Source organism: Budorcas taxicolor, chromosome 18 (genome assembly GCF_023091745.1).
Source record: "Budorcas taxicolor isolate Tak-1 chromosome 18, Takin1.1, whole genome shotgun sequence".
NCBI lineage: Eukaryota > Metazoa > Chordata > Mammalia > Artiodactyla > Bovidae > Budorcas > Budorcas taxicolor.
The window spans coordinates 3,909,551-3,933,409 of NC_068927.1; the positions used below are offsets into that span (position 1 = coordinate 3,909,551).

A 23,859-nucleotide genomic window follows, 5' to 3' on the forward strand; every position below is an offset into this window, starting at 1 on the left:
AGTGATTCGGAACCAGGAGGTCACAGCGGTTATCTTATTTTTGTAGATGAAGACACTAAGTTAGGGAGAAGGTTGCATTTAAATAAGTACAGGGCCACGGAAACAGTTTCCAAAGCAGTTTTAAACAAAGTTAATCTCAACAGTTCAATGAAACAGGTAGGAGTAGTAGTACTAGTTTAGAGAAAGTAGTTGGCCTGGAACCAAATCTGGCTTAAAAACTAGTAGAAGTGAAACCAAATAAGCAACTAATTGATACTTTTTGTTGTTATTGTCTTAGCTTTATATTGATCTAGGAAGGGAAGTAACAGGTGTTGCTGCTGCTGCTGCTGCTGCTAAGTCACTTCAATCGTGTCCCACTCTGTGCGACCCCATAGACGGCAGCCCACCAGGCTCCCCAGTCCCTGGAATTCTCCAGGCAAGAACACTGGAGTGGGTTGCCATTTCCTTCTCTAATGCATGAAAGTGAAAAGTGTTAGGGCATGCCTAAAAGAGACTCAAGGGGTCTCAGGCTACCCAGATATTCCTAGTTGCTAAGCAGAGAGATTCAAGGCCATTTTGGGGGGACTCCTGGGGGCAGTGAACTTTATGCCTTTCTCTGGTCCACTGGAGACAGAAGCAGATGTGAAAGTGTTGCTCAGGGAAACTTGAGGATTTCAGCTTCATAGCTCCAAGCTCCAGTTATCTTATTCAAAAAAGCCTTATCTCAGCAATAACAAGTCAAAAGATAATGGGGAAAATATCCAACTCATCGAAGCAACGACTTAAAAGAATACATTTCACAGGAAAAGTGATGACATGGTATGAAGAAAACCATGGAAAACAAATCCTCAAGAAATGGAGAGAACTACTATTTATTTTGGCTGGGTAGATTAAAAATTACAAATCTGGCAATCCTTTTCAAATATAAATCTAATTCAATGCAGTTCCAGTAAAACTCTCAGTGGTACATTTTGGTATTGAAACTGCTGCTGCTGCTGCTAAGTCGCTTCAGTCGTGTCCGACTCTGTGCGACCCCATAGATGGCAGCCCACCAGGCTCGCCCGTCTCTGGGATTCTCCAGGCAAGAACGCTGGAGTGGGTTGTCATTTCCTTCTCCAGTGTATGAAAGTGAAAGGTGAAAGCGAAGTCACTCAGTCATGTCTGACTCTTAGCGACCCCATGGACTGCAGCCCACCAGGCTCCTCTGTCCATGGGATTTTCCAGGCAAGAGTACTGGAGTGGGGTGCCATTGCCAACTAAATGATCCTCAAAGTTCATTTGAAAGAGGAAATTAGTAGGAATAGTCAGGATGTTTGTAATAAAATAGGGGCCCATATACCAGTTATTAAAATTATAATAACTAAAATCGTTTAGGGCTTATTGAGTATAGGATAAAGATATCAAAAGGATGAAAGGGAATATAAATACATATACACTTTTACTCAACAATGTGAATTTCTAGGAATTTGTGCTGTGAAGAAGCTCGCATAGATAGATGGGTGCTAAGGATGCGCACTGAGGTGCTATTTATAATATGCAAAACTGCTAACACCCCTAATAAGGATATGTTCATAGGTTCCTTGCAGGAAAACAATGAGGGGTAAAAGTCACTAATTTTAAAAGTGAAAAATCTTAAAATGGTTAGTAACAATCCCATAGACGGAGGAGCCTGATAGGCTGCAGCCCATGGGGTTGCTAAGAGTCAGACATGACTGAGCGACTTCACTTTCTTTTTTCACCTTCATGCATTGGAGAAGGAAATGGCAACTCACTCCAGTGTTCTTGCCTGGAGAATCCCAGGGACGGGGGAGCCTGGTGGGCTGCCATCTATGGGGTCACACAGAGTCGGACACGACTGAAGCGACTTAGCAGCAGCAGCAGCAGCAACAATATAAATCCATGAAAACTTCTGATGCCATTTCCCCCTCTCCTCCAATAACTGGCATCAAGCAACCTTTTCTGGTGAGACTTTTAACACAGAGTTATTCCTCTCGTGCCTAAAACGGGCTCTGGAAAAGCAAGGGGGCATTAACCATCAAGACGTGGGATCAGCTCCCGGCAGTTTCCGCACTGACTGCCCGCAGCGGGGCCGTGCAGGGCAGTGGGCCGGCTTCCGGAGGCCCCTCCACGGCGACCCCCGCGTGTCCCCTCCCCTACACCACGCCTTCTTCAGCAGGAAGCGGCGGGAGAGGGAGGCCGCACCCTCGGGGCCGAGGAAAAGAAACCAGCCCGGTCCCGAGTTCCGGGAAACGGGCCTGTGGCGCTCCCCTCGCCGCCCAGGATCCCGGCTGCGCCGTGCAGCCCGCGCGCCCCGGGCACCGGGCACCGCGCGCGCCGGGACGACCGCCGGACTCACCCCGCCCTTCCCGAGGCCGTCCAGTCGGTCCGCGGCGCGGTTCCCGGAAGGCCCGTCGGCTTCTCGGACGTTCAGCCCCCGACACGAGGTCTGCGACTGGGGACCCCGGGGAGGTGCCGGGTCGCGCGCCTGGTGCCCCGCCGGCCGGCTGGCCCGGAACAGACTCCAGCGGCGGGGAGCGGCCGTGCCCCTCGGGAGTCCGGCGGCCTTCTGCTCGCCGGCCCTGCACCCCGCCCTCCCCGCGGCCCCGTCAGCCTGTCGGGCGGCGAGTCTGGCGCGCCTCCTCGGAGCTGTGACCGGGACCTTGCAGCCGCCCCCAGGCTCAGGCGCCCTGGTTCCCTAGACCTCTCTGCAGGCGGTTCAGGCAGAAGGCCCCTCGCTTCCTCTTGGTCTCCCCCGCCCTGTCCACCTCTCCCCCACCTTACCGAAACTTCTCAGTAACTTTATGGAGTGCTCCTGGTGCCACGTCCTCTGCTTGGGGCTGGGGACTCAGAAAAGAATAAGGCTCCAGAAACTAGTAGAGCGAGCACCCAGAATGGGAAAGATTAGATGAGCAGAAAAAACAGAACTGGAGAGAAGGTTCTCGTGTCTGCTTCTCGGTGCTCGAAAATACCGAGTGTGGTGGGGAGAGAGCCAAGGAAGACGCACACAGGTGGGATGGGCTCAGGAGAGGGGTGGGCGGCGGGTGCGGGAAGCCAGCTTCCTCCTCTAAGGTCGCGGCAGAGACCTCTGCTTTATTAAAGTTAGCTGAGTCCTTAGCTAGGAAGTCTGAGCAAGGTTATTCATTAACTCATCAGACTGTTCCCTCCAAAAGGACAGAACTGGATTGTAAGAGAAGAGTCTCCGAGTAGGGAAGCCCTGGGCGGAGGATGTCCGGGGTGTTTATTCACGTGGCTGTCCTTCAGCCACTGCCTTGTCTGTTTTCTTCTCAGGTCGGGTAGCCTAGAAGTCTGAGGAAAAGAATCGCAGTGTGTGATTTACTGAAGGAAGCCTCTCAGGATCGAGGGTAGGAGGGGCTTTTGGGAAAATTAGCTAAGCAAGGACAGCTGGTCTCGGTGGAGACTAGCTTCAGCCAGACTCCATGGAGAGGTTAGCCAGAGGGAGCTCTGCTCTGGATACATCAGAAGTTAGGTCCCAAGTCTTAACAAATTCAAGAGGACTGAAATCATACCAAAAGAGGACATCCACCGTGGTCATCTTTTCTGACCACAGTGGAATGAAACTAGAAATCAATAGCAGAAGGAAAACGGGAAAGCTCATAAATATGTGGAAATTAAACAACTCTTGAACAGCCATTCTGTCAAAAAAAAAGAAATCCAGAGAAAATCAGAAAGTACCTGGAAAGAAATGAAACACAACATCGCAAAACTTAGAGGATACGAAAAAAGCAGTACCAAGAGCTCAGCGATAGGCAGTATGAGTCCAGAGCAATACATGCCGACAGAACACAGGAGAAAGGGCCCTCCCTGCTGGTCCACTGCTTACAGCCTGCCTGCCAACGCAGGAGACAAAACTTCAATGCCGGGTCTGGAAGGATCTCACATGCCATGAGGCCACCAAGCCTGTGCGCACAGCTACTGAGCCATGGGCCCTGGAGCCTGCGCTCTGCCATAAGACAAGCCGCCGCAGTGGGAAGCCGAAACACCACAAGGAATAACCCCGTTCACCACACTGGGCTTCCCTGGGGGCTCAGCTGGTAAAGAACCCGCCTGCAGTGCAGGAGACCCCCATTCAGTTCCTGGGTCGGGAAGATCCGCTGGAGAAGGGAAAGGCTACCCACTCCAGTGTTCTGGCCTGGAGAATCTCAGGGACTGTCTAGTCCACGGGGTCACAAAGAGTCAGACACAGCTAAGCAACTGTCACTTTGACTTTCTCACCACAACTCGAGAAAGCTCACATGCAGCAAGGAAGACCCAGTGCAGCCATAAATTAAGAAAGGGAGAAAGATCTCAATCAACCAAACTTAACACTGCAAGGAACTAGAAAAATAAGAACAAACTAAGCCCAAGGCTAGCAGAAGAAGGGAAATAACAAAAAGTAGAAATAAATAGAAAAATAATAGAAAAAACTTGAAATGGAGTTTATTTTTTAAAGATAAACTCTACAAACCCTTAGCTACATTAAGGGGAAAAAAGAGAAAACTTAAATAGAATCATCAATAAAAGACATTACAACTGATGTCACAGAAATAAAAAATAATCAAAAGAGACTGTAATGAGGAATTCTCTGGTGGTCAAGTTTTCACTGCCATGGGTCTGGGTTCGATCCCTGGGTGGCAAACTAAAATCCCACAGCGTAGCAAAAAAAAAGAAAAGACAGAGAGACTGTGATAAACAATTATACGCCAACAAACTGTGGAACCTAGAAGAGACAGATAAATTCCTAGAAACATACAGCCTCCTAGGACTAAATAATGAAGAAATAGAAAGTCTGGCCTTGTGGCTCAGTTGGTAAAGAATCTGCCTACAATACAGGAGACCCAGGCTGGATCCCTGGGTCAGGAAGATTCCCTGTAGAAGGAAATGGCAACCCACTCTAGTACTCTTGCCTGAAGAATCCCATGGATTGAGGAGTCTGGTGGGCTACAGTCCATGGGGTCGCAAGAGTCGGGCACAACTTAGCAACTAAACCACCACCACCATAATTAATAATGGAGATTGAATCCGTAATTAAAAACTTCCCAACAAAGAAAAGCCCAGGGCCAAATGGCTTCACTAGTGAATTCTACCAAACATTTAAAAATGAATTAACGCCAGTCCTACCTAAACTCTAGCAAAATACGGAAGAAGAAAGAACACTTTGAAGCGCATTTTATAAACTCAGCCAAAAGCAGACAAAGGCTTAAGAAAATTACAGGCCAGTAACCCTGATGAGTATAGATACAATAATGCACAACAGAATACTAACAAATCAAATCCACCAACACATTAAAAGGATCAGACACCACGAGCAAGTGGGATTTATTTCTGGGATGCAAGGATGGTAACATACGAAAATCAGTCAATGTGACACACCACATTAACAGAATAAAAACATGATAATCTCAATAGGTGCAGAAAAAGCATTTCACAAAATTCAACCCTCTTTAATGGTAAAAACTGTCAACAAATTAGGACTAGGAGGAAATTATCTCAGTATAACTAAGGCCATGTATTACACTCACAGCCAACATCATACTCAATGCTGCAAAACTGAATGCTTTTCCTCCAAGATCAGGAATAAGGCAAGAATGCCAGCTTCCACCACTAGTAATTCTCCCCCACGTTCTAATCCTTCCATGTCTGTAACTCCTTATTTCTTCAATTGCCTCTTAAATAAACCACTTGCATCCATATTCCTGTTTTAAGATTTGCTTTTTAGGGAAACGTAATGAAGACAGGCTCCCACCTTCATGCCTTCATCAAAACGATATTTTTTCTTTTTTTTCTTATCACTCCTTTCCCCCGGATATAAGATGACAAGGTGTCTCAGATGGAGAGCAGATGAGAGTCTTGGCATTTTCCAAATTTCACATTTATCCCATAGCATCCTTTATTACTTATCTGTAAAGAAATCTCTCGATTTTTTGCAGCCATGATATCTTTATAGAAAGTTAGAACTGGAAAGTTCATATATATAGTTTCAGCTTTTTCTCAAAAATAGTAGATGAGATAAAATAATAAGTTAAGAGAACAGGTAAGGTGGAAAAGAGATGAAAATTTACAATCACCAATTCCTAGTCACAAGGGTGCAGAGCGTCATGCTGTCATCAGGGGGCAGCAGAGGCCAGGACAGGGGAAAGCCAAAGCCCAACAATGTACCCTGCCTGAGATCCGGCAGAGACAGAATAAGGGAATCACGCAGTCATGTAAGACTCTTCGGGAACCCATGGACTACAGCCTACCAGGCTCCTCTGCCCCTGGAATTCTCCAGGCAAGAATACTGGAGAGGATAGCCATGCCTTTCTCCAGGAGATCTTCCCAACCCAGGGATCAAACCTGGGTCTCCTGCATTGCAGGCGGGTTCTTTACTAAGCCGCCAGGGAAGCGACAGAGAGGAGACCAACATTTACTGGGGCCTGTTACAAGTTGGGCCCAGTGCTGGGTACAATTAGAAATAGTACAAAGTTCAAAGGCAGAGAAAAAAGTCACAGGCTCCAAGCTTCAGGCTTTGCCATCCCCCTAGATGTGTTGGCATCTTGATAATGTCCCCTGCTGGCTTTAGCATCGAGTCTTTGACTCCTCCTTAGGCCTCTTGCACTTGAAGATGAAATTCTCTAACTCTAGCAGATGACCACTGAGTAGGGACGACGCTATGAGTGCCAACTGACTTAAGGTTAAGGGCACTGGCTCTATTAGTCTCCTCTGTAGGGCGGGGCTCATTCCCTTTCTTCCCAAGGCCTTGTGGAAGTTCCTAACCCCCTGAAAAGTTGTAGCGGGCACAGCAGGACGCTCTGGGAGACTCAGTCTAATATTCACCGAGTGGGCCTTTTCATTAACAGATTGGCGCCCCTCTCCCCAAATCTTCTCATGGCTATGCTACAAACTCACATATATTTTGGCATTTCTTCCTCGTTCTGTTTCAATCTCTTTAAAGAAGGTTTTTGGGTTTTTTTCCAATTAACTTTTTGCTCAAACGTGCTCATCTTAGACCTGCCTCCAGTGAACTCCCGTATTTACAACTAGTTGGTCCACTCCTTTCCCTGGGAAGTGATGCCCCGTGGTTGGATCCCGGCGCGTTCCAGGGAATGGAGGTCGGATTTCTGCTGCTTGGACTGCCCGGGTCCAGCAGCTTGAGGGATGAGTGGCTGTCAGGCTGTCAGGTGGCCCTAACCTTCAGGCTGGGAACTGCTCGAGCAGGGAGCGGCAGAGAGAGCAGGCGTCCCTCCATGGGCCAGAGCCTTGCCAGCGTCAGCTCGTCTCTTTCATTTCTGCCTCTGCATGCTTGGGCAGGCAAATCCAGAGCCCACCTCTACCAGACTACCGAATTAGACCCTGAGCGATGAGGACTTGGAAAACAGTGACGAAACCCAGTAAGAGGATAAGAGTGGGTCTGCTTTTTATCACCACTATACCCCAGCAAATCTGCACAAGCTGGTCAGTGACCCAGCCAACACTCCTTCCTGTGGGCCCTGGCCACCCCCTCCCACCATTCTGCACCCTCCTGGCCTTGACCAAGTCTGTGAGTTGCCATCAATAACTTGCACCTCACCTTTGGTGGTTTCTTTTCCAGTGTTTTTATTTTTCAAAATATACAATTTATTTACACCTTTATTTCACAATGGTAGTTTGTATATTCCAAAATCTTTAAATAACTCCGCAGTAAACAGTACAAATCACAGGATTGGTCCAACTGCTTCCCTTTAACCTTTACACACGTCGCGTTTCAAGTAGTAGTGGTTTGTAGGTAAGAAGGGAACAAAACTAAGACCAAAAAAAATTTTTTTTTTTTTTTACATAAGCTTGACATGTAGGATTAGAAAGGGCAATCTGAGCAGCTACTTGGTCCAGGGCCCAACTAAGGGTATTTATATAGCTTATAAATAAGACCCTCTATGGGCATTGAGGGTTTTGGTTACAAGGAGGAAAGGGTGGGAACACACCCGCGGGGCTGAGGCGGTGTTGCTGGGAGATAAGGCACCGTGTCAAGGCTCCTTCTCGGCTCGAGGAGGCACCGGCTGGAACGGTCCTGAGTGAGACGGGCAGGGGGCCCACCTATGCCAAGGGGAGGCTGAGAATGCCTGGGGACAGGAGAGGGTTCCCACACACGGAGAGGTCTCTTTACCCTCCTTTGGGGAAAAGCTTTGTGATTCTGGAGGCCAGGAGAGGCGGGAGAGCCGGTTCCTAAAGAGAGGGCTGGGGGCTCCCTCCAGCCTTGAGCCCCCCTGCACAGACAGCTGAGGGCCGCTGTGTGGACGCTGGAGGTGTCTCTGCCCAAGGCACCTCGCGGTACATCTGGAGTTGGTCATTGGCAGGGACAGAGGTATCGCCCCAGGATTGGCTGTGGGCCGCGAGAGGCTTCATGCTTTCTCTTCTTCTGAGACCGCTTCATCCATCTCCGTGTTCTCCGGTCCACAACTGCCACGCCCTCTCCAGGAAGGCAAGGTGGGCCCCGCAGACCCCCTCTTCGCCGTGCATGTAGCAGCTCCAGGGCGGCAGGGGGCAGCTCCTAGGGATCCCAGGGTGCTAAGACACAGGCCTGGGCTCAGGGGTCAGTTGCCTTCACTCCCCTCAGGAACGTCCCCGCCAGCCGGCTCCTGGAGCAGTCCTGGGGGCTGGGGCCCTAGGCGGGTGCTGGCGGAGAGGCTGGGGTGCTCCAGGGAAGAGCTGGTCCCCGAGGGCTCTTAGGCCACCCAGCAGACGGGGCACTCCTGCGCCGGGTCAGGAGGGCAGGCTCAGGGTCATCCTCGGTCAGGGTCTCCCCAGGACCCACCACCGAGCCCGAGGGCTGGTCAAAGCCCGCACTGTCCAGCCAAGCAACTTCCTTGCAGGATCTGGGCGGGGTGGTCTGGGGTAGCGGCCTTGGCAGGGCTGAGGGCGGGGCGGGGCCACGTCACTGCGTCTTCGGGTGGGGCTCTTCCGGAGTGAGGGTGTGGAAAAAGTGATCCCAGAGTTTGCTGCTGATGCCGAACCCTAGGGCGGAGACAAATGGGGAGAAGGTGAGTGGGATCTCTTTGCTTGGAGGGAGCCCAGGCGGGGCGAGCACGTAGGCAAGTTTCAACATCACCCCTGATGAGCTTCCTAACTCCCAGGGCCATCCTGGCAGAGGTCAGTAGCAGGGTACCAGCGTGCCTAGGCTTCCAGGGGTGCTGTGGGAAGAACCTCAAGGCTCTTATCTGGCCTGCCTTCCTGGGACAGCCTGGCGCTGCCTGCCTCTTCCTCTCTCCCCCGAACAGTCCAGTCGCCTCCTTCTCTCTGAAGATGCCAAGTTCATTCCTGCTTCAAGGCTTCAGACCCGTTGCTCCTGGGATGCTCTTTCTCCAGGCGTCAGACGCTGGCTTCTCCTAATTTAGGTCTCAGCTCTAATGGTGTCTGTGTAGTGACGCCTTCCTAGACCACTTCAGCTAGCATTCTGCTCTCCAGTAGGGTAGCCACTAACCCATGTGACTCCTGAGCATTGGAAATGTGGCCCCGGGGTACAGAGGAACTGAATTCCTAATTTTATTTAATTTTATTAATAATTAACTTACATTCCACTGTAAAAACCTAAACTTGGTTCAGTTATTGGAAAACCTATAGGCACATCTGGAGCAATTCATACATGTGAATCTACTTTTTTGACTGCCAATTTTATAAATTCTAAATTCTATGGATGAAGTATTTCCAATGGAGATTTAGTCCTTGAATGGAGATGAGCTTGTAAAGTGCAAGATACACACCAGATATCAAAGACTTAACAGAAGGACAGAATGTAAAACCTCTCATTAAAAATCTTTTTAGCCACGCTGCACGGCTTGTGGGATCCCAGCTCCCCAGCCAGGGACGGAGCTTCGGCCCACAGCAGCGAGACTGCTGAGTCCTGACCACTGGACCCCCAGGGCTTTCCCAACAGTGTTTGATCACATGCTAAAATGATAATATTTTGGTTATACTTGGCCTGGTAAAGTGTATTATTTACATTAACTTCATTGGTTTAGTTTTACTTGTTAACGTGGCTCCTTGAAAATGTAAAATCCCATCTATAACTCACACTGCATTTTATTCGCACGTGTGGGACCCCCTCCCGCTGACATGGTTTCCTGACCGTCGCCTTACTTTCTTTTCTTGCTGGCACTTATCACTGCTCTGGAATGATCTTTGCTCTTTATTGGTTTCCTGGTTTTTCTGTCTCTGTACAGCCCCCTGCTCCAGGGCCTAGGATGCGTGTCCCCGGCTTGCCTTTCTGACTGTGAACCCCAGAACCCAGGCTGGCCCCGGCTGGAAGCTCAGTGGGGGCTGTCAAGGGGAAATGAGCAGCTGAGGGAGGGGGTGGCACGGTGGGTCCTCACCCGACTGATGGTGTGCGAAGTGGTGCTTGACGTGGTGGGCCTTCAGGTGGTACAGGTAGGAGCCCTTCTGAGGGGCGCCGAAGTGCAGGTAGTAGTGGATCAGGTCGTAGATGACATAGCCCAGGAGGCTCCCCGCAAACACGGTGCCTGCCACGGCCGCGGACAGGACGAGCCGTAGCAGCAGGTAGAAGGCGGCTATCATCAGGGAGGCCGGCACGGGCGGGAAGACCAGGCGGGAGGTGTCAAAGGGCGCCTGCGGACAGAGGCTCACGCGTCAGGACACGGCCCGGGGCCCCGGGGCCTGCCTGCGGTCACACACTGCACGCTGGCCGGAGATGCTCCTTCGGGAGAGCAGCTGGAGCAGCCCAGACGGGCCAGGGAGGGTGCAGGCCCTGTGGGCGGCTTGGGGAGGGCAGGCCACCAAGCCTGAAGCCCTGGAGAGCCTGCCCGGCCCCAGTAAGCCAGGACAGGAGCTGGGAAGCTCCAGGAACGTGGGGGTGGGGTGGCATGGGCAAGATGCTCACAGGTAGGAGCAGCTTGCCTGAGATGCTCCGTTCTGCGCTCAAGAGGCCACTCTGGCCCTGGAACTTGCTAGGTGTGGAGAGGAGCCCGGAGCCCCCACCCCCACCCCGAGGACAACGCAGGGCATCGAGCCCGAGGCCTGAGGGCAACGAAGGCACACATGCTGGGCGACCCTGGAGCTGTTGACAGGCAGGTCTCCCCCCCCAGGTGGCCTTCTTTGCTCCAAGGGGGTGCTGTCACATTGAACCAGACCACGGAAGAGCCTAGCCTTTGGTCCTGAGGCTTCACAAGCCAAGGGCCTGGCAGAGGTAAAATTTTAGAGACTGTGAGCATTGCGAGACCCTCTCTGGAATGAAAGAGGAGAGAGAGCGATCAGGTGACCGAGACAGAACACCACACTGGCGTGGGCCCCCCTCCCCGCGGACCGGAGCAACAGCAGGACCTGCGGGGCTCCGTGCCAGAACCCCAGCTCCTGGTCAAAGGGGAAGGAGGGCGAGGGGAGGGTGGGAACCCTGCGGCAGGACGGGAACAGCGTGGGGCAGGGACATCCTCTGGGCGGACCTGGCTTCCAGTCCTGACTGCTGGGACCCTGTATGTTGCCCTGAAGGAGCCCCAGGGTGGGTGGATGACCGACAGCGTAGACTCTGGCGTCCACAGGGGACGACGTCTTAGGGTGACCTTGGCTGAATGGCTTAGTTCCTTTATTTCCCCAAGCCTCAGTCTGCCACTCTGTGGAATGGGGAGAACGGCAGCACCTGCTTCAGAGGGAAGCTCCACAAGGTCAGTGATTCTTGCCTGTTGTGTCCAGAACAGCACATGGCACATAGTGAGCGGTCAGTGAGCGTTTGTTGAACGAGCAAATGAATGAGCTGTTGTGAGGATTAGCGTTGGGCACGTATGCTCACTCTGTCCACGGCCGGTTCAGGCTTGGACCCAATCACATGCCCTTGACTTCTCCTTGCCCTCAACCCAACCCCCACCGAGACGGGAGCTCCTGAGGGCAGGCATCAGCAGCATGGCCTGGAGGGGCACTGCGCCGCTCACCTTGTGGTGCTGGCCGTGCATGGCGAAGTGCAGCATGATGAGGTAAGCGCTGTCGCTGGGCGGCTTCATGTGGAACAGGAAGCGATGGATGAGGTACTCCACGAGGCTCCAGAGGAACAGCCCCAGCACGAAGAGGCCCGGGAACGCCGACTCAGGCATGGCCACCGAGTACTCTGCATCAGACATGAGAGAGGGAGGTCAGGGGCTGGAGGCCCCAGCGGCCCAGCCCCGTCACGTTGGGGGCTGCTGCCCTCGGCTCCGCAGCTGCGGGGCCCAGCCCCACCACTGGGACCCGAGAGTCAAAACAGCAAGGACACTGTGAGGATGTGTGTGGGCTTATTTAGGAGGAGTCCCGTCAGAGGACGGCTAATGTGGTGGATCACACTGATCTCAGGTATTGAGCCACCCTTGCGTTCCAGGAGTCAATCCCGTTTCGTCGTGGTGCATTGTGCTTTAATATGTTCTAGGCTCAGTCTGCTAGTATTCTGTTGACGACTGCTGCCCCTTGATCCCCGAGTGACAACTGCTCTGGAGTTTTCTTTCTTGTGCTATTTTTGTCTGACTTTGGTATCACGGTAAGATTTGACTAGAGAGCTGAGATCTTCCTTAAAGGGACCGTGAGAGGAACAGCCGCAGCCAGTGCTGGACCTCTGCCCGGTGCTATGGTCTGCGTGTGTCCTCTCAGATCCATGTGCTGAAACCTAACCTCCAGGGTGATGAGAGGTGCTCAGGTCATCAGGCGAACAGGACTAATTCCCTCATGAAAGAGGCTCGACAGGATCCTCCCCTTTTTGACATACGAGTACTCAAGGAGTCTTTGACCTAGAAGAGGGCTCTCGCCTGACTCTGCTGGCACCCTGATCTCAGACTTCCAGCCTCTAGAATCATAAGCAATCAATTTGTTGTTTACAAGCCACCTAGTCTATGCTGTTTTGTCACAGCAACCCAAATGGACTGACACCAGGAAAGAGTGACCTCGCCTCAGTGGCCTGGAGGAGAGGGAGAGGTGATCCGGATGAAGCCAGCAGACTGGGGGCTGTTGATGGAAGATGTTAACAACCATCTCCCCAGGGAAGATGGGACCGGGGGGCCAAGAGGGTCAGGAAAACCCAAGGAGAGAAAGGTTCATTGAGAACATCTAAAATCACAGCATGTGGGGGAGATGTGAAAAAACGGAAGATGATTAGCCTGGAGACCAAAAGACTGGAGTGATGTCATTATCATCAAGTGAGGCCCCTGCGCCCAGCTCCTGGAGGACAGCCTGCAGTCCTCACGGCCTTTGTTCCTTTTCTCCACTTCACTGATTCTCTAACTTCACAGGGACTTCAGCTCTCACTGTTTCTTCAGGTCTACCGTCACCTGCTAAGTTTTACTTCTTTTCTCCACTAGCCACTGCTTTGGTTATACTTTCTCTTTAAAAAAGTGGCAGCTTTATTGAAATATAACTCACATATCTTACAATTCACCCATTTAAAGTGTATAGTTCAGTGATATTTGGTATATCTACAGTTGCACAACCATCACCACAATTTTAGAGCCTTTTCATCACCCAGAAAGAAACCCTTTACCCATTAGCAGTCATTCCAACCTTTGTCATTTCCCAGAGCCAGGAAACCTCTAACTTACTTTCTGTCTATCATGTTTTCTGATTCTGGACCCATCATACCAATGGAATCATACAATATGTGGTCTTTTGTGACTGGCTTCTTTTGTTTACAATATTTTTAAGGTTCATCCATTTTGTAGCATGTGTTAGAACTTCATTCTTTGCTAAAATGAATGCATCATAATTGTTTATCCACTCACCAGCTGATGGACAGCTGAGATGTTTCTATTTTTTTTGGCTATTCTGAATAATCCTGCTATGAACAGTCCTGTTTTTAGTTATCTTGGGTATATGCCTGGGAGTAGAATTTCTGGGACCTTATTGCAACTATGTTTAACTTTGGGGGCACCACCAAACTGTTTTCTAAAGCTAACCATTCACTTTTGACCTCAGCTGCCCCCATGACCTCCCAAGCCTGGATGAGCACAAAAGCCTGTCTCTCCACCCCAGACCCAAGCCGCTGAAGACGGAGGAGGAGCCATGTGTAGCCATAAGTCTGGTGCCTTCAACCTCAGCTAGGCCTCAAACACTGCCTGGAGATCCTTTCATGTCTGCAGGTCCAGCTCCCTCCTCACTACCTTCAAACACCCCCTTTCCCTTCCATCCAGGTTCCTACTTCACAGGAAAAAGACTCCGTCCACCTTCAACCACCCCTGATTGTACTTCAACCCTGTAACTTCGTGCTCCTCAGAGAAGAAGCGTGCACTCAGGTGCCTGGGCACTGGATGGTGGTTGGCAATAATAATAGCAGCAGCAGCAGCAAATGTGTATTCACCAGCCCCTACACGCCAGGCGCCACTCAAGTGCTTTACCCTTCACGTTCGTCTCACTCCAACTTGACGAAGGAAGTGCTGGCACTGCCCTTGTCACTGAGGGTGTGGAAGTGCAGACAACTTACATCACTGACCAGCTCACCCTCGGTCTGCCCCCCACCACCCCGTTCATCCAGCTCCTCTGGGCGTCTTCAGCTTCTCCTCCACTGCTCTTCTGCTCACATTTAAGACTTTCTCATCATAGACGCAGTCCCTTCATAGCCAAACCCCCTGAAAAGGTCAGTTAGACTTAAGCCTGCTTCACCTGTTTCCATTAGCTCAAGCCTCTAAAGTCTGCCTTCTTCAAAGAACTATGAAAGCCATTTCTGATGTATTTCTTGGCAGATCGAAGTAATTTTTTTCAATTTATCTCTAAAATTGGCTGTGGCATATGATGCTGGTGACCACTCTATTTTTGAATCTGTAACCACATCAGTTCCCAGCCTGAGGTTTAGGAACGCCCAGGGAGTCCTTGGTTGGATTTCACAGTGAGCCTGTTGACATGGTCCCAAACAGTGCACCTGTGTGCGCCTTTCTGGGGCAGATCCCCAACCTTTCAGATTCTCAGGGCACTGGGACCAACACGACCTGAACACAGAGCTCCACTCCCTGCTGCTGGGACACTTGGCTTTTCTCTTCTCACCTTTTCCCCCCTTTTCCTTTTCCTTCTTTCCTTTTTTTTCTGCCATGGCGCTTGTGGGATTTTTAGTTCCTCACTAGGGATTGAACCTGGGCCTTTGGCAGTGAGAGTGCAGAGTCCCAACCACTGGGCTTGCAGGCAGTGCCCTCGCCTCTTCTCTAGAGGCCCTCTGTCAGGCTCCACTGTGGAAAACGCCTCTGTCTCCAGGGTCAAAACCTTGACCCTCCGCTCTCAAATGGCCCCGTTTGATCTAGGACGTCAGTCACACCCACCTGTTGACACCCCCAGATCTGTGTCTCCAGCCCAGCCCTGGATAGCCACTTGCTACTGGCCATCTCCACGCAGCTGTGCACAGCCCCGCCTGCAAGGTCAGCAGCTTCCAAATGAAGTTAATCATCCTCTTCTTCCTTCCCATCCAACCGCACCCCAGGGGGAGGTTAATGACTTCCACACATTACCAAAGCCTTGACTTAATTCCTCTCTCCCATGTCCAACCTGTGTCACCAAGCTCTGTCAGCTCCCTCTCCTTAATATCTTTCGATAGATTAAAAAAAAAAAAAGCCAGACACAAAAGACCACATACGTAGGAGTCCATTTACATGGTGCGTCCTGAAAAGGCAAGTGTACACAGAAGCTGGTCGGTGGTTGTCGGGGCTGGAGGAGGGGGAATGGGGAGCAGCTTCTCAGGGGGATGGGGTTCCTTCTGCGGTGACGAAAACATTTTGGCACTAGACAGAGTGGTGGCCTGAATCGTTCCCTTCAAAATGGTTAATTCTGTACGTATCTCATCTCAGTTAAAAAACATCTCTTGGGTCAGTTCACCGCTCTGACTCCCCCATGACCTTAGCAGCACCCCACAGCAGCTTCCTGCTCCAACTCTCTGCCCCTACGTGCTGCTAAAACCCTCTTCTGGTACCTCATTCTCCTCAAGTAAAGTCGAGCCCCCCAGCCTGGCACTCAGGGTCCGTTGAGACCAGCCCTGTCAAGCACATCCTTGCCTCATCTCCCCGCCACCCCGTCTGGGGCCCACTGAACCACGTGGGACCCCTGGGGGCCCCACGCTCCCCTCCCCTCCCCACACTCCCCTCCCCACACATCTTTCCTTCACCGGAATCCCCTCCCTCCGGTAAGAAATGGTAAGAAACGCTGCAGATGCCCTTTGCCCCTGCAGATGCCCTTTGCCCCTGCAGATGCCCTTTGCCCCGACCTGGGCGACCTGGGCGGGGCCTGAGGCCTTCCACATCCTCCTTTCCTCATGCTGAACTGTGGCCTTCCACATCCTCCTTTCCTCATGCTGAACTGTGGCTCTGTTCCACTCGTTCGCCCCCACCAGGTTATGAGCATTTCATGGGCAGAGATGGTATTCTGTTCTGTCTCCTGCACCCTTACCACAGCAGGAGCTCAGACACTGGGGAAGACTCAAGCGCCAACCCATGCCTCTCTGGAGGGCTGGACATGGATAAGATTTGACCTGTGCTGTTCCAAAGGCAGCCTCTGGTTCTGTTTAAGGAAGCAGTTCTGAAGGGCTGTGCCCAGTGTGAATGGCCGCGGGGAATCACTGCAGAAGGAGAGAGCCCAGGAAGGTGGTGGGGAGGAGAGGTGACTTTCCAGCTCTCTGGACCAGATTCCGGGCCATTATGACAAACGGTTCCAAATGAGTCTCTAAACTAAGGAAGGAATTTTCATGCCTCACCTGGAAACTAACACGTAACGCAGCCAAGATTCAACCCCCCAAGGACCCATCTCTCTCAAATCAGGTGGTGAGCTGCGCTGATGTCTCTCATCAGCAGGGCCTGCGGCGTGCACACCCAGGCCTGACACTTGCCTGTCAGCGCTGCCTTGGCTGGGCGGCTCTGGCTGACCAGGTCCCCCTCTGAGGGACAGCCGGCTACCTCTAGGGTCCTTCGGGACACCCTGCTCAAGTGCAGGGTTCAGGTCTCCACCCTGTACTGTCTACGTGCTTTCTCAACAGTAAAATATCCTGCCAGCTGTGAAGGGCTGTTGCTAGAACTCAGGGAATACAATACCTGGCTGTGTGATAAGTATGTATCTCGGAGGAGCCTGGTGGGCTACAGTCCAAGGGGTCATAAAGAGTCAGACATGACTGAGCGCCTTCACTTTCACTTCACTTACATGTAAGAATAATACACTGTGTATGAACATATCATAATAAATAACACTCTTCATATGTTACAGGTCGCTGCTATGATCTTTAAATGTTATCTGTCAAATACGTCCAGCCACAGTCCTCCTTGGGCGGCATTTTCTCAGTTCTTGAAGGGCTCTGGAGGGTCCCTGGTTGGTGGAGGAGTTTTCCTCCTAAAGTGCAAGAGCCCTTCCTTGCTGCGTAGGTCACTTCTCAGCAGGGAAAGGACTGGACATACAAAAGCAATCCCTGGCCACAGGCTGGGGTCCTGACCTTTGCTGGGGCTCCCACCACAATCCCTGCCTAGGGTGTTCCTCGGCACCCACTCTAACGCACCTCCAGGAACCGTGCTGGGGGCCAGCCGGGAGGTAAAGACCCTCTCTGCTTTCCAAAGCATTTTCACACACGTGCACCTGTGAGTTTCAGCCTTGAACTGCTGCCTCCGCGCAGCTCCCACTGTTCCTTGGCACCCTGAGTTCCTGCATTTCCTGCAGCATATCTCTTGTCCAGGAGCTGAGCTGGGACCCTGCCGAGTCTCCACTCGCCTCACTTCGTGGCTCTGTTTTCCCTGCCTGGGCCTGGGCCTTGCCTGGCAAGCCAGGAGTGAGGGAGGCGTGTGCGGCTCTCTCGCCACCATTGCTGGCATCCTGGTCACAGGCCCACTAACCCCTACACTGGACCTTTATTAGCACATTTCAGCCCTCCACAGCGCCGTCAAATCACCCGCGCGGCCTCGCACCAGAGTTGCCTCCTATAGGTCAAGGCTCTGCCCGCCCCCTCACCCCAGCACCACCCCTGTCGGCCCATCAGGCCGGAGCTGGTACCGAGTGGCATCTCCAGAGGACTCCTGCAGAGGGACCTGGGCCAAAGCTCCGGCGTCCCCTTCTCCCTCCGGCCCCAGCCCTGTCGGCCCCGCCACTGTTGGCGATTGTTCGGGGAGCGCTGGACAGAAACAGTGGGCGATTCAGTGAGCAGGCCGTCTGAGCAACAAGCCCTGTGCTGTGCCTGAGCTATTCAGTGTGGGCAGAAGTGGATAACCTTGGCTTGAGGGGTGCACACATTAACCCTTGGTGTCTGGGAGCAGCCTTAGCTCTGGGGGACTTCCTGCAGCTGTCTCAGCCCCACCCCATCCTGGACCAGGTGGGGAAACTGGGGCTCCCCGCACTGTGGCCGTGGCCCCTCTCATCTAGACCATTCAGCCCTCAACTTGTCCTCTTGGAGGTGGGCAGGAGAGAGCCCCGGAGTGTGGAGAGAAGGAGCTCGCATTTGGCGCACACAGGGGTTCAGAGGCTCACAGTCAGGAACGTGACGTGTGATCAGGAAAGGTACCTCTTCCACCTGTCCCCCCAACCTGGCTTCTGTGTGAGCCGCTCACCATGGGCGAGCACTTTCCCAAGGCGGACTCTGCCAGGATGGGCAGATTACCTGGGCAGGTGGTCCGGACCTGGAGGCCTGAGGTGGGTGATGAACTGGGGAGGCAGGCTGGCAGCAGAGGCCACGCCGACACGGTGCTGCCCTGAGGCTCAGCCTCACAGGCTCTTCTCTCTGTCCCCTGCCTACCTGGGTGACACCTGGCAGCTACATCCTAGCCACGTGAATCTGACCTGCTTGCTTAACTTCTTAAGGTTCCATTTCCTTATCTCTAAAAAGGTGTAACGATAAGTCCCTTGCTTGCGGGCTGTTGGGAGGGTTAAATGAGATGATCCCTGGAAAGTCCCAGACATGCGATGAGTGCTCAGCAGAGGCTACTGGGGTCAGGCTTCTGCTGATGGCCCTTTGCCCGGGGAACACTCTAGGACACCTAGGATCTGATCTTTGTTTCTAATCTTTCTCCTCCAGGTACTAATCTCTGTTTTGTTCCTGTGAACCGTTCTGAGTTCAGCTCTGCTGTCCTTCCTGGTGAAATGACTTCATTTAGTTCCTGACAAACAACACCAGGTCATACTTTTTCTGTTCTTTGACTCAGTGGAAATCCCCTTCTTTACTGCTGTACCACTTGGTGAAATGATTTAATCTAACGTGTGTCTGTTGTTTTTTTTTTAATTCCTCTTTTGGAGGGTAGGGGAGTCTGACCTTCCTTTTGGAAGAGTATTTCTACAGATAGACCTCATTTTAAAATGCTTGTGATGTGGTTCAGGGTTCTAAGGTCTCAGAAACTCAGGAGCAGGAAGAGCACCAAGGTCCCTGCCCCCAGGAGCTACGGGAGCCGCACAACAGGAAGACCAGACATCACCTGTGGCGAAGGGTGCCAAGAGCTGCACGTTGCCCTGGGTGAAGGCGCCGTAGTAGGACCAACTGAGGTACAGGACCAGGGGGACCCAGACGATGGGGACGCTGTACCTGCAGGAAGACCATCAGGTTGAGAGATACCTGCAGAGCAGCTTGAGACGGCCCAGCTTCCCGAGACATACCTCGCCACTAGAGGGGGGACGAGAAGGTACTAAAACAGGTGCAGAGAGCGCATGGAGACCTGCTGTCAAAGGGACACCACTGCGGGGGTGGGGCAGGCAGGAGGAGGAAAGAAGAGAGCAGCCGTGAGTCTCTCTCTCTCAGTCTCCGAGTTACTGGGACCGAAAGCGAAAAGAATCCCTGTGGCTGCTGAGAGTGCAGTTGCATAGGGGCTGACCTCTCACGGCAGAGGAGGTGACTGCAGGCAAAAGAGCCCCCCAAGGGCAGCGGAGGCTAAAAGCGCCTCACAGCAGTCCGGAACAGAACAGGAGGGACATTCAAAGCAGCTTCTGGCTACATGCTGGGTTGCCACTCGGTGGAAAACACCACGCACAGGGATAGATTATGCCCATGGCATGCTCCACGGTCGCCAAGAGCTTGCAGTACAGCTCTGGGCTCCAGGGAGGGACCCTTCCCCTTCGCATCTGGCTGGCACCATCAGGAGAGGGGACAGCCCACCATGACCCCAGGGCAGGACTCACCAGACGGCCTTGCTGAGGGCCTCGACAAAATCTGAGTGGAAGAGGCGGATGGGCCTGGACACCGGCTGGTGGACCCACTCATCGTACTTCTCTCCCAAGTGGCCGACCTGCCATAGGAGGGGCTTCTGCCAGTCCACCAGGTCCTTCAGGAGACAAAGCCAAGCGAGCACTTGAGAGGCACACCTCTTCATCCCCCGGTTACGGCACCCCTCCCCAGCTCCACCTCGACTCCCATGGTCTGGATGGAGCAACCCACCCTCGCTGCTGCAGAGATCAGGAAGTAACCCTTCATCCCAACCCTCGGGCCACAGAAACGGGATCCAGGACAGGCCCATGGCCTAAGCTGGTGCAGCTGGTGCATCATACACCCTTCCTCTTGCTGGGACGGCGAGGTTTGTGGGGCATGACCCTGGAGTTGCCAGGGGTGCCTGTCTGAAGACTCAGTCCACACAGAGGATGGTCAAGCCAGGAACTGGAGACACCAAATTCTGCGGATGACATCAGAGTGCCCAGATTCAGCACTGCATGCCTGAAGCTTGACGTCTTAACCAGGATTCTTCAAGTACAGGAATCAATACAGTCTGTAGGAGGAACCAAGTAGGCCCTTTCTCCTCCACCAAGGCCTTTCTTCTTAGTGGTGGCCTAAGCAATTCATTCATTCATCCATTCAAACAATCATTCATTCAGCACTTTTCTTGATATACATGCTGGTTGCTGGGGAAAATAAACAACAATGGAAAAGATCATCTTTGCTTTATATATAGCTTAGTGCTGAAGTGGAGTTCAGGCTCTAGAGGCGGGCGCTATCACTTCCTGTGTGACTCTGAGGAAATTACCTGACTTCTCTGAGCCTCAGTTTCCCTAGCTACCAAATGGAAGTAATAATAATGCTACTTGCATAAAGTACTCAGCAAGGCAACAAGCCAGGCAGGATAATTTAATGGTGATGCAGGCAGGCTGAGGTTCGGAGGCGAATGATTGGTACAAATGTCTGAGTCTAGGGTGGGAGAGGAGGGCTTTGCACAGACAGTGAGGTTTGGGTCTGGGTTCATACAGTGTGGAAGACTTAGCAAGAGGGACAGGGAGACGGAGACGGGGAGGGAGCATGGCCGCAGAAGTGGAGTTGAGAATGGCCGGGGCCTGTTTGGTCCCTTGACTTTGATCTGTGGGGCAGCAGAAAGAAATCTGCTGAGGGCTTTAGATGACAGGACACCCAGTATCAGGCCCAGAGGCTGTCACTTCGTCCTCCAGGCCAGCTGTCCCCAAGGTGAGGATGGATGTGTACCACAGAAGTACACACAGGCTGATTCCCAGAGGTGGAGAGGAAACATTAGAGACTGCTTCTGATATATTTCTCTCATATATAAACCATATTTGAATGCTTTCTAATGTACATAATACAAAAATACATAAGTTCATGCAAATAATTTATGGATAATTAAAATGGACATATAATGAAGAATATGCTCAAAATGTTTTACTTATATGGTCACAAGATCACAAAAGTATGGAGGCCACAGCTCTGGGCAATGAGCAGCCCTTGAAGATTTCTGATGAGTCGGTGTAGTGAAGATTAATCTAGACCAAAATCAGTGAAAAAAAAAAAAAAAGACCTTGGAGTCAGGCGACCCCCCTCAAAGCCCAACCCTGCCGTTTATGAGCCGTGGGATCCTGGGCAAGCGTCTACCTCTCAGAGCCTCTCGGCTCTCGTGTCTGTGAAGCCAGGTGTGCCTGGACCCCCACACATGATAGGAGAGAGGGGTCCATGCACCCATGTCTGGTGCTCAGGGGGTTCAATGAACCTCCAGTGCAGGGGGTCAGGCTGCCACTGCGAGTGAGAAGGGAGGTGGTGTCCGGAAAGGAGCGGAGAAAACAGACGTGGATACGTGTGGAGGACGACCACGGAAGCCAGGGAGGAAGCATCGACTGTAGTCCACAAGCCCACCTCCCCATAGCCCCAGCTGGAACCTGCTCCTTGCACAGGCCTCCGCGCCACAGCTGGCCCGGGCCCAGCAAGGGTCCCCGCCCTGCCATGACAGCTTTGGAGCAGGGGGCGAGGGTCTCAGGGCAAGTGGGGAAGGTCCCCAAGCGTTCTCTCTGCCTGAGCCCAGGGGGAGAGGCCCAAAGATGCCATGGTTCTGGCCACGTGAGCCTGGCAGGTCCCAGGTGCTGACAGCCTTCATGCCTCTCAGGCTGGAAGATGACCCAGGGCAGCCCAGCACCATCCCACGCAGCACCAGTTACACGAGGCGACCGTCCAAACCCTGGCTGACTGTGACAGTCCTCCTGGCCCCAGTCCTCACGCCTCCTTGCCTTGGGTCTAGCAAACAGATCACTGGGCGCCGGTTGACTCATTCCTGCCATTCCTCTGCCTCTTGACTCTCACACACACACATTCTCCCTGTGTCTCCCTTACACATACCAGCAAAGAACTGGAGGACCAGCTAGTGGTCTGTGTTTACATCTTATCTTGCAACAGACCACAGAATCCCACCTCAGAGCAGCTCGGTCAGGAGCACAGGAAGCGCGCGAGGCTTTGTCCCTGTTGTGCCAACACCGAGGCCGGAGAGTCACAGAGCCCTGGTCGCGTGCTGAGCATGGCTCTGGATCCTTCACAGGAGCCAAGCCCTCCGATCCCCACCGGACCCCTCACGCGGCAGGTGCGGCATTGCTGCTGGGACGCAGATGGGGAAATGGAAGCTGAGGAACTTGCCAGAGACCGCTCAGTGAAGACACTGTGATGAATTGGCCCCTTTATCACTGGGAAATACAGGCTCTGGTAGGAGGACTTCTTGTCCTGAGTCCTTTTCGTCTGATTCTCGTAGAAGCTTCCTCATGCTTAGCGGCTGCATGATCTACCTTGCCCACCCTTTCACTTTCACCTTGCTCACGTCTCACATTTGAAGTGCGTCCCTTGCAGACAGTGTACAGTCGAGTCTGACTTTTCCATCCAGTCACTCTCTGCATTTTTATCGTTAATTTTTTTGATCCTGCTGCATAGCATAGTTCCCTGACCAGGGATGGAACCCGCACCCCTAGGGCTGGAAGTGGGGACTTCTCTGGACTGCCAGGGAAGTCCCCACTTTAACTGGAGTATTCAGTCCATTTACCTTTAAGGTTGCCTTGCTATTCGCCTGCTCTGCTCTTCACTTCTTGACTTGCTTGCATTGATCAAGTATTGAAAATATTCTAGATTATCTGCTCATCTTAGTGATGCCTTTTTTGGTGTTTTTCTCAGTTGCTACCACCCCTGTCTGGTCTTTATGTGTCCACTTCTGCATGCACACGACACTTGATTCAGACTCAGCTACCTTAGACGAGAAAAAGGCGCCGGCTGTGGCACAGCACTGCTAACAGGTAGACCTCTTTTTCAGCCAAGAAGCAGTTTGGGCAAATTTTTCCTATTTTCCCTTATTTTGTGAAGCGCACAGAAAACAGCATGGGATTTGTGAGCTTAATTCAGCTGAGACCCAGGGAGAAACGTTTAGGTGAGCAAAAAGCAAGGATTCCAGCCCAAAGGGGAAGGAAAGCGACCCTTCCACTTTAAGTGTAGAAATTCAGGCTGGCTGACTTCCTCCCCACTTTGAGAAGGAGGACTCTTAGGCCCAGAGGGGTTAGGTGACCCTTGAGATGGAGCTGGTTGGTCCTATAGCAGGAGCCTCCCTTCCCGCCTCCCCCAGCTCATAGCATCCTCCACACACTCTCCAATGCAGGAGACATAAGAGACCCAGGTTCGATCCCTGGGATGGGAAGATCCCCTGGAGGAGGACAGGGCCACCCACTCCAGTGTTTCTGCCTGGAGAATCCCAGGGACAGAAGAGCCTGGCGGGCTACAGTCCATGGGGTCGCCCAGAGTCG

General features: G+C 52.4%; 1 protein-coding gene across 1 annotated transcript in view; it reads right to left on the minus strand.

Annotated features, from left to right (window-relative positions):
• Positions 1–7,588: 7,588 nt before the first annotated feature.
• Positions 7,589–23,859, minus strand: part of FA2H (fatty acid 2-hydroxylase) — a 55,617-nt gene continuing 39,346 nt past the window's right edge. The window contains exons 3-7 of the mRNA XM_052656294.1: positions 20,002–20,144; positions 19,305–19,411; positions 11,868–12,040; positions 10,302–10,554; positions 7,589–8,946 (exon numbers count right to left, since the gene is read on the minus strand). Coding sequence (XP_052512254.1) covers positions 8,867–8,946; positions 10,302–10,554; positions 11,868–12,040; positions 19,305–19,411; positions 20,002–20,144 — 756 coding nt within the window. The 3' untranslated portion in view covers positions 7,589–8,866. The remainder of the gene's footprint in view (positions 8,947–10,301; positions 10,555–11,867; positions 12,041–19,304; positions 19,412–20,001; positions 20,145–23,859) is intronic.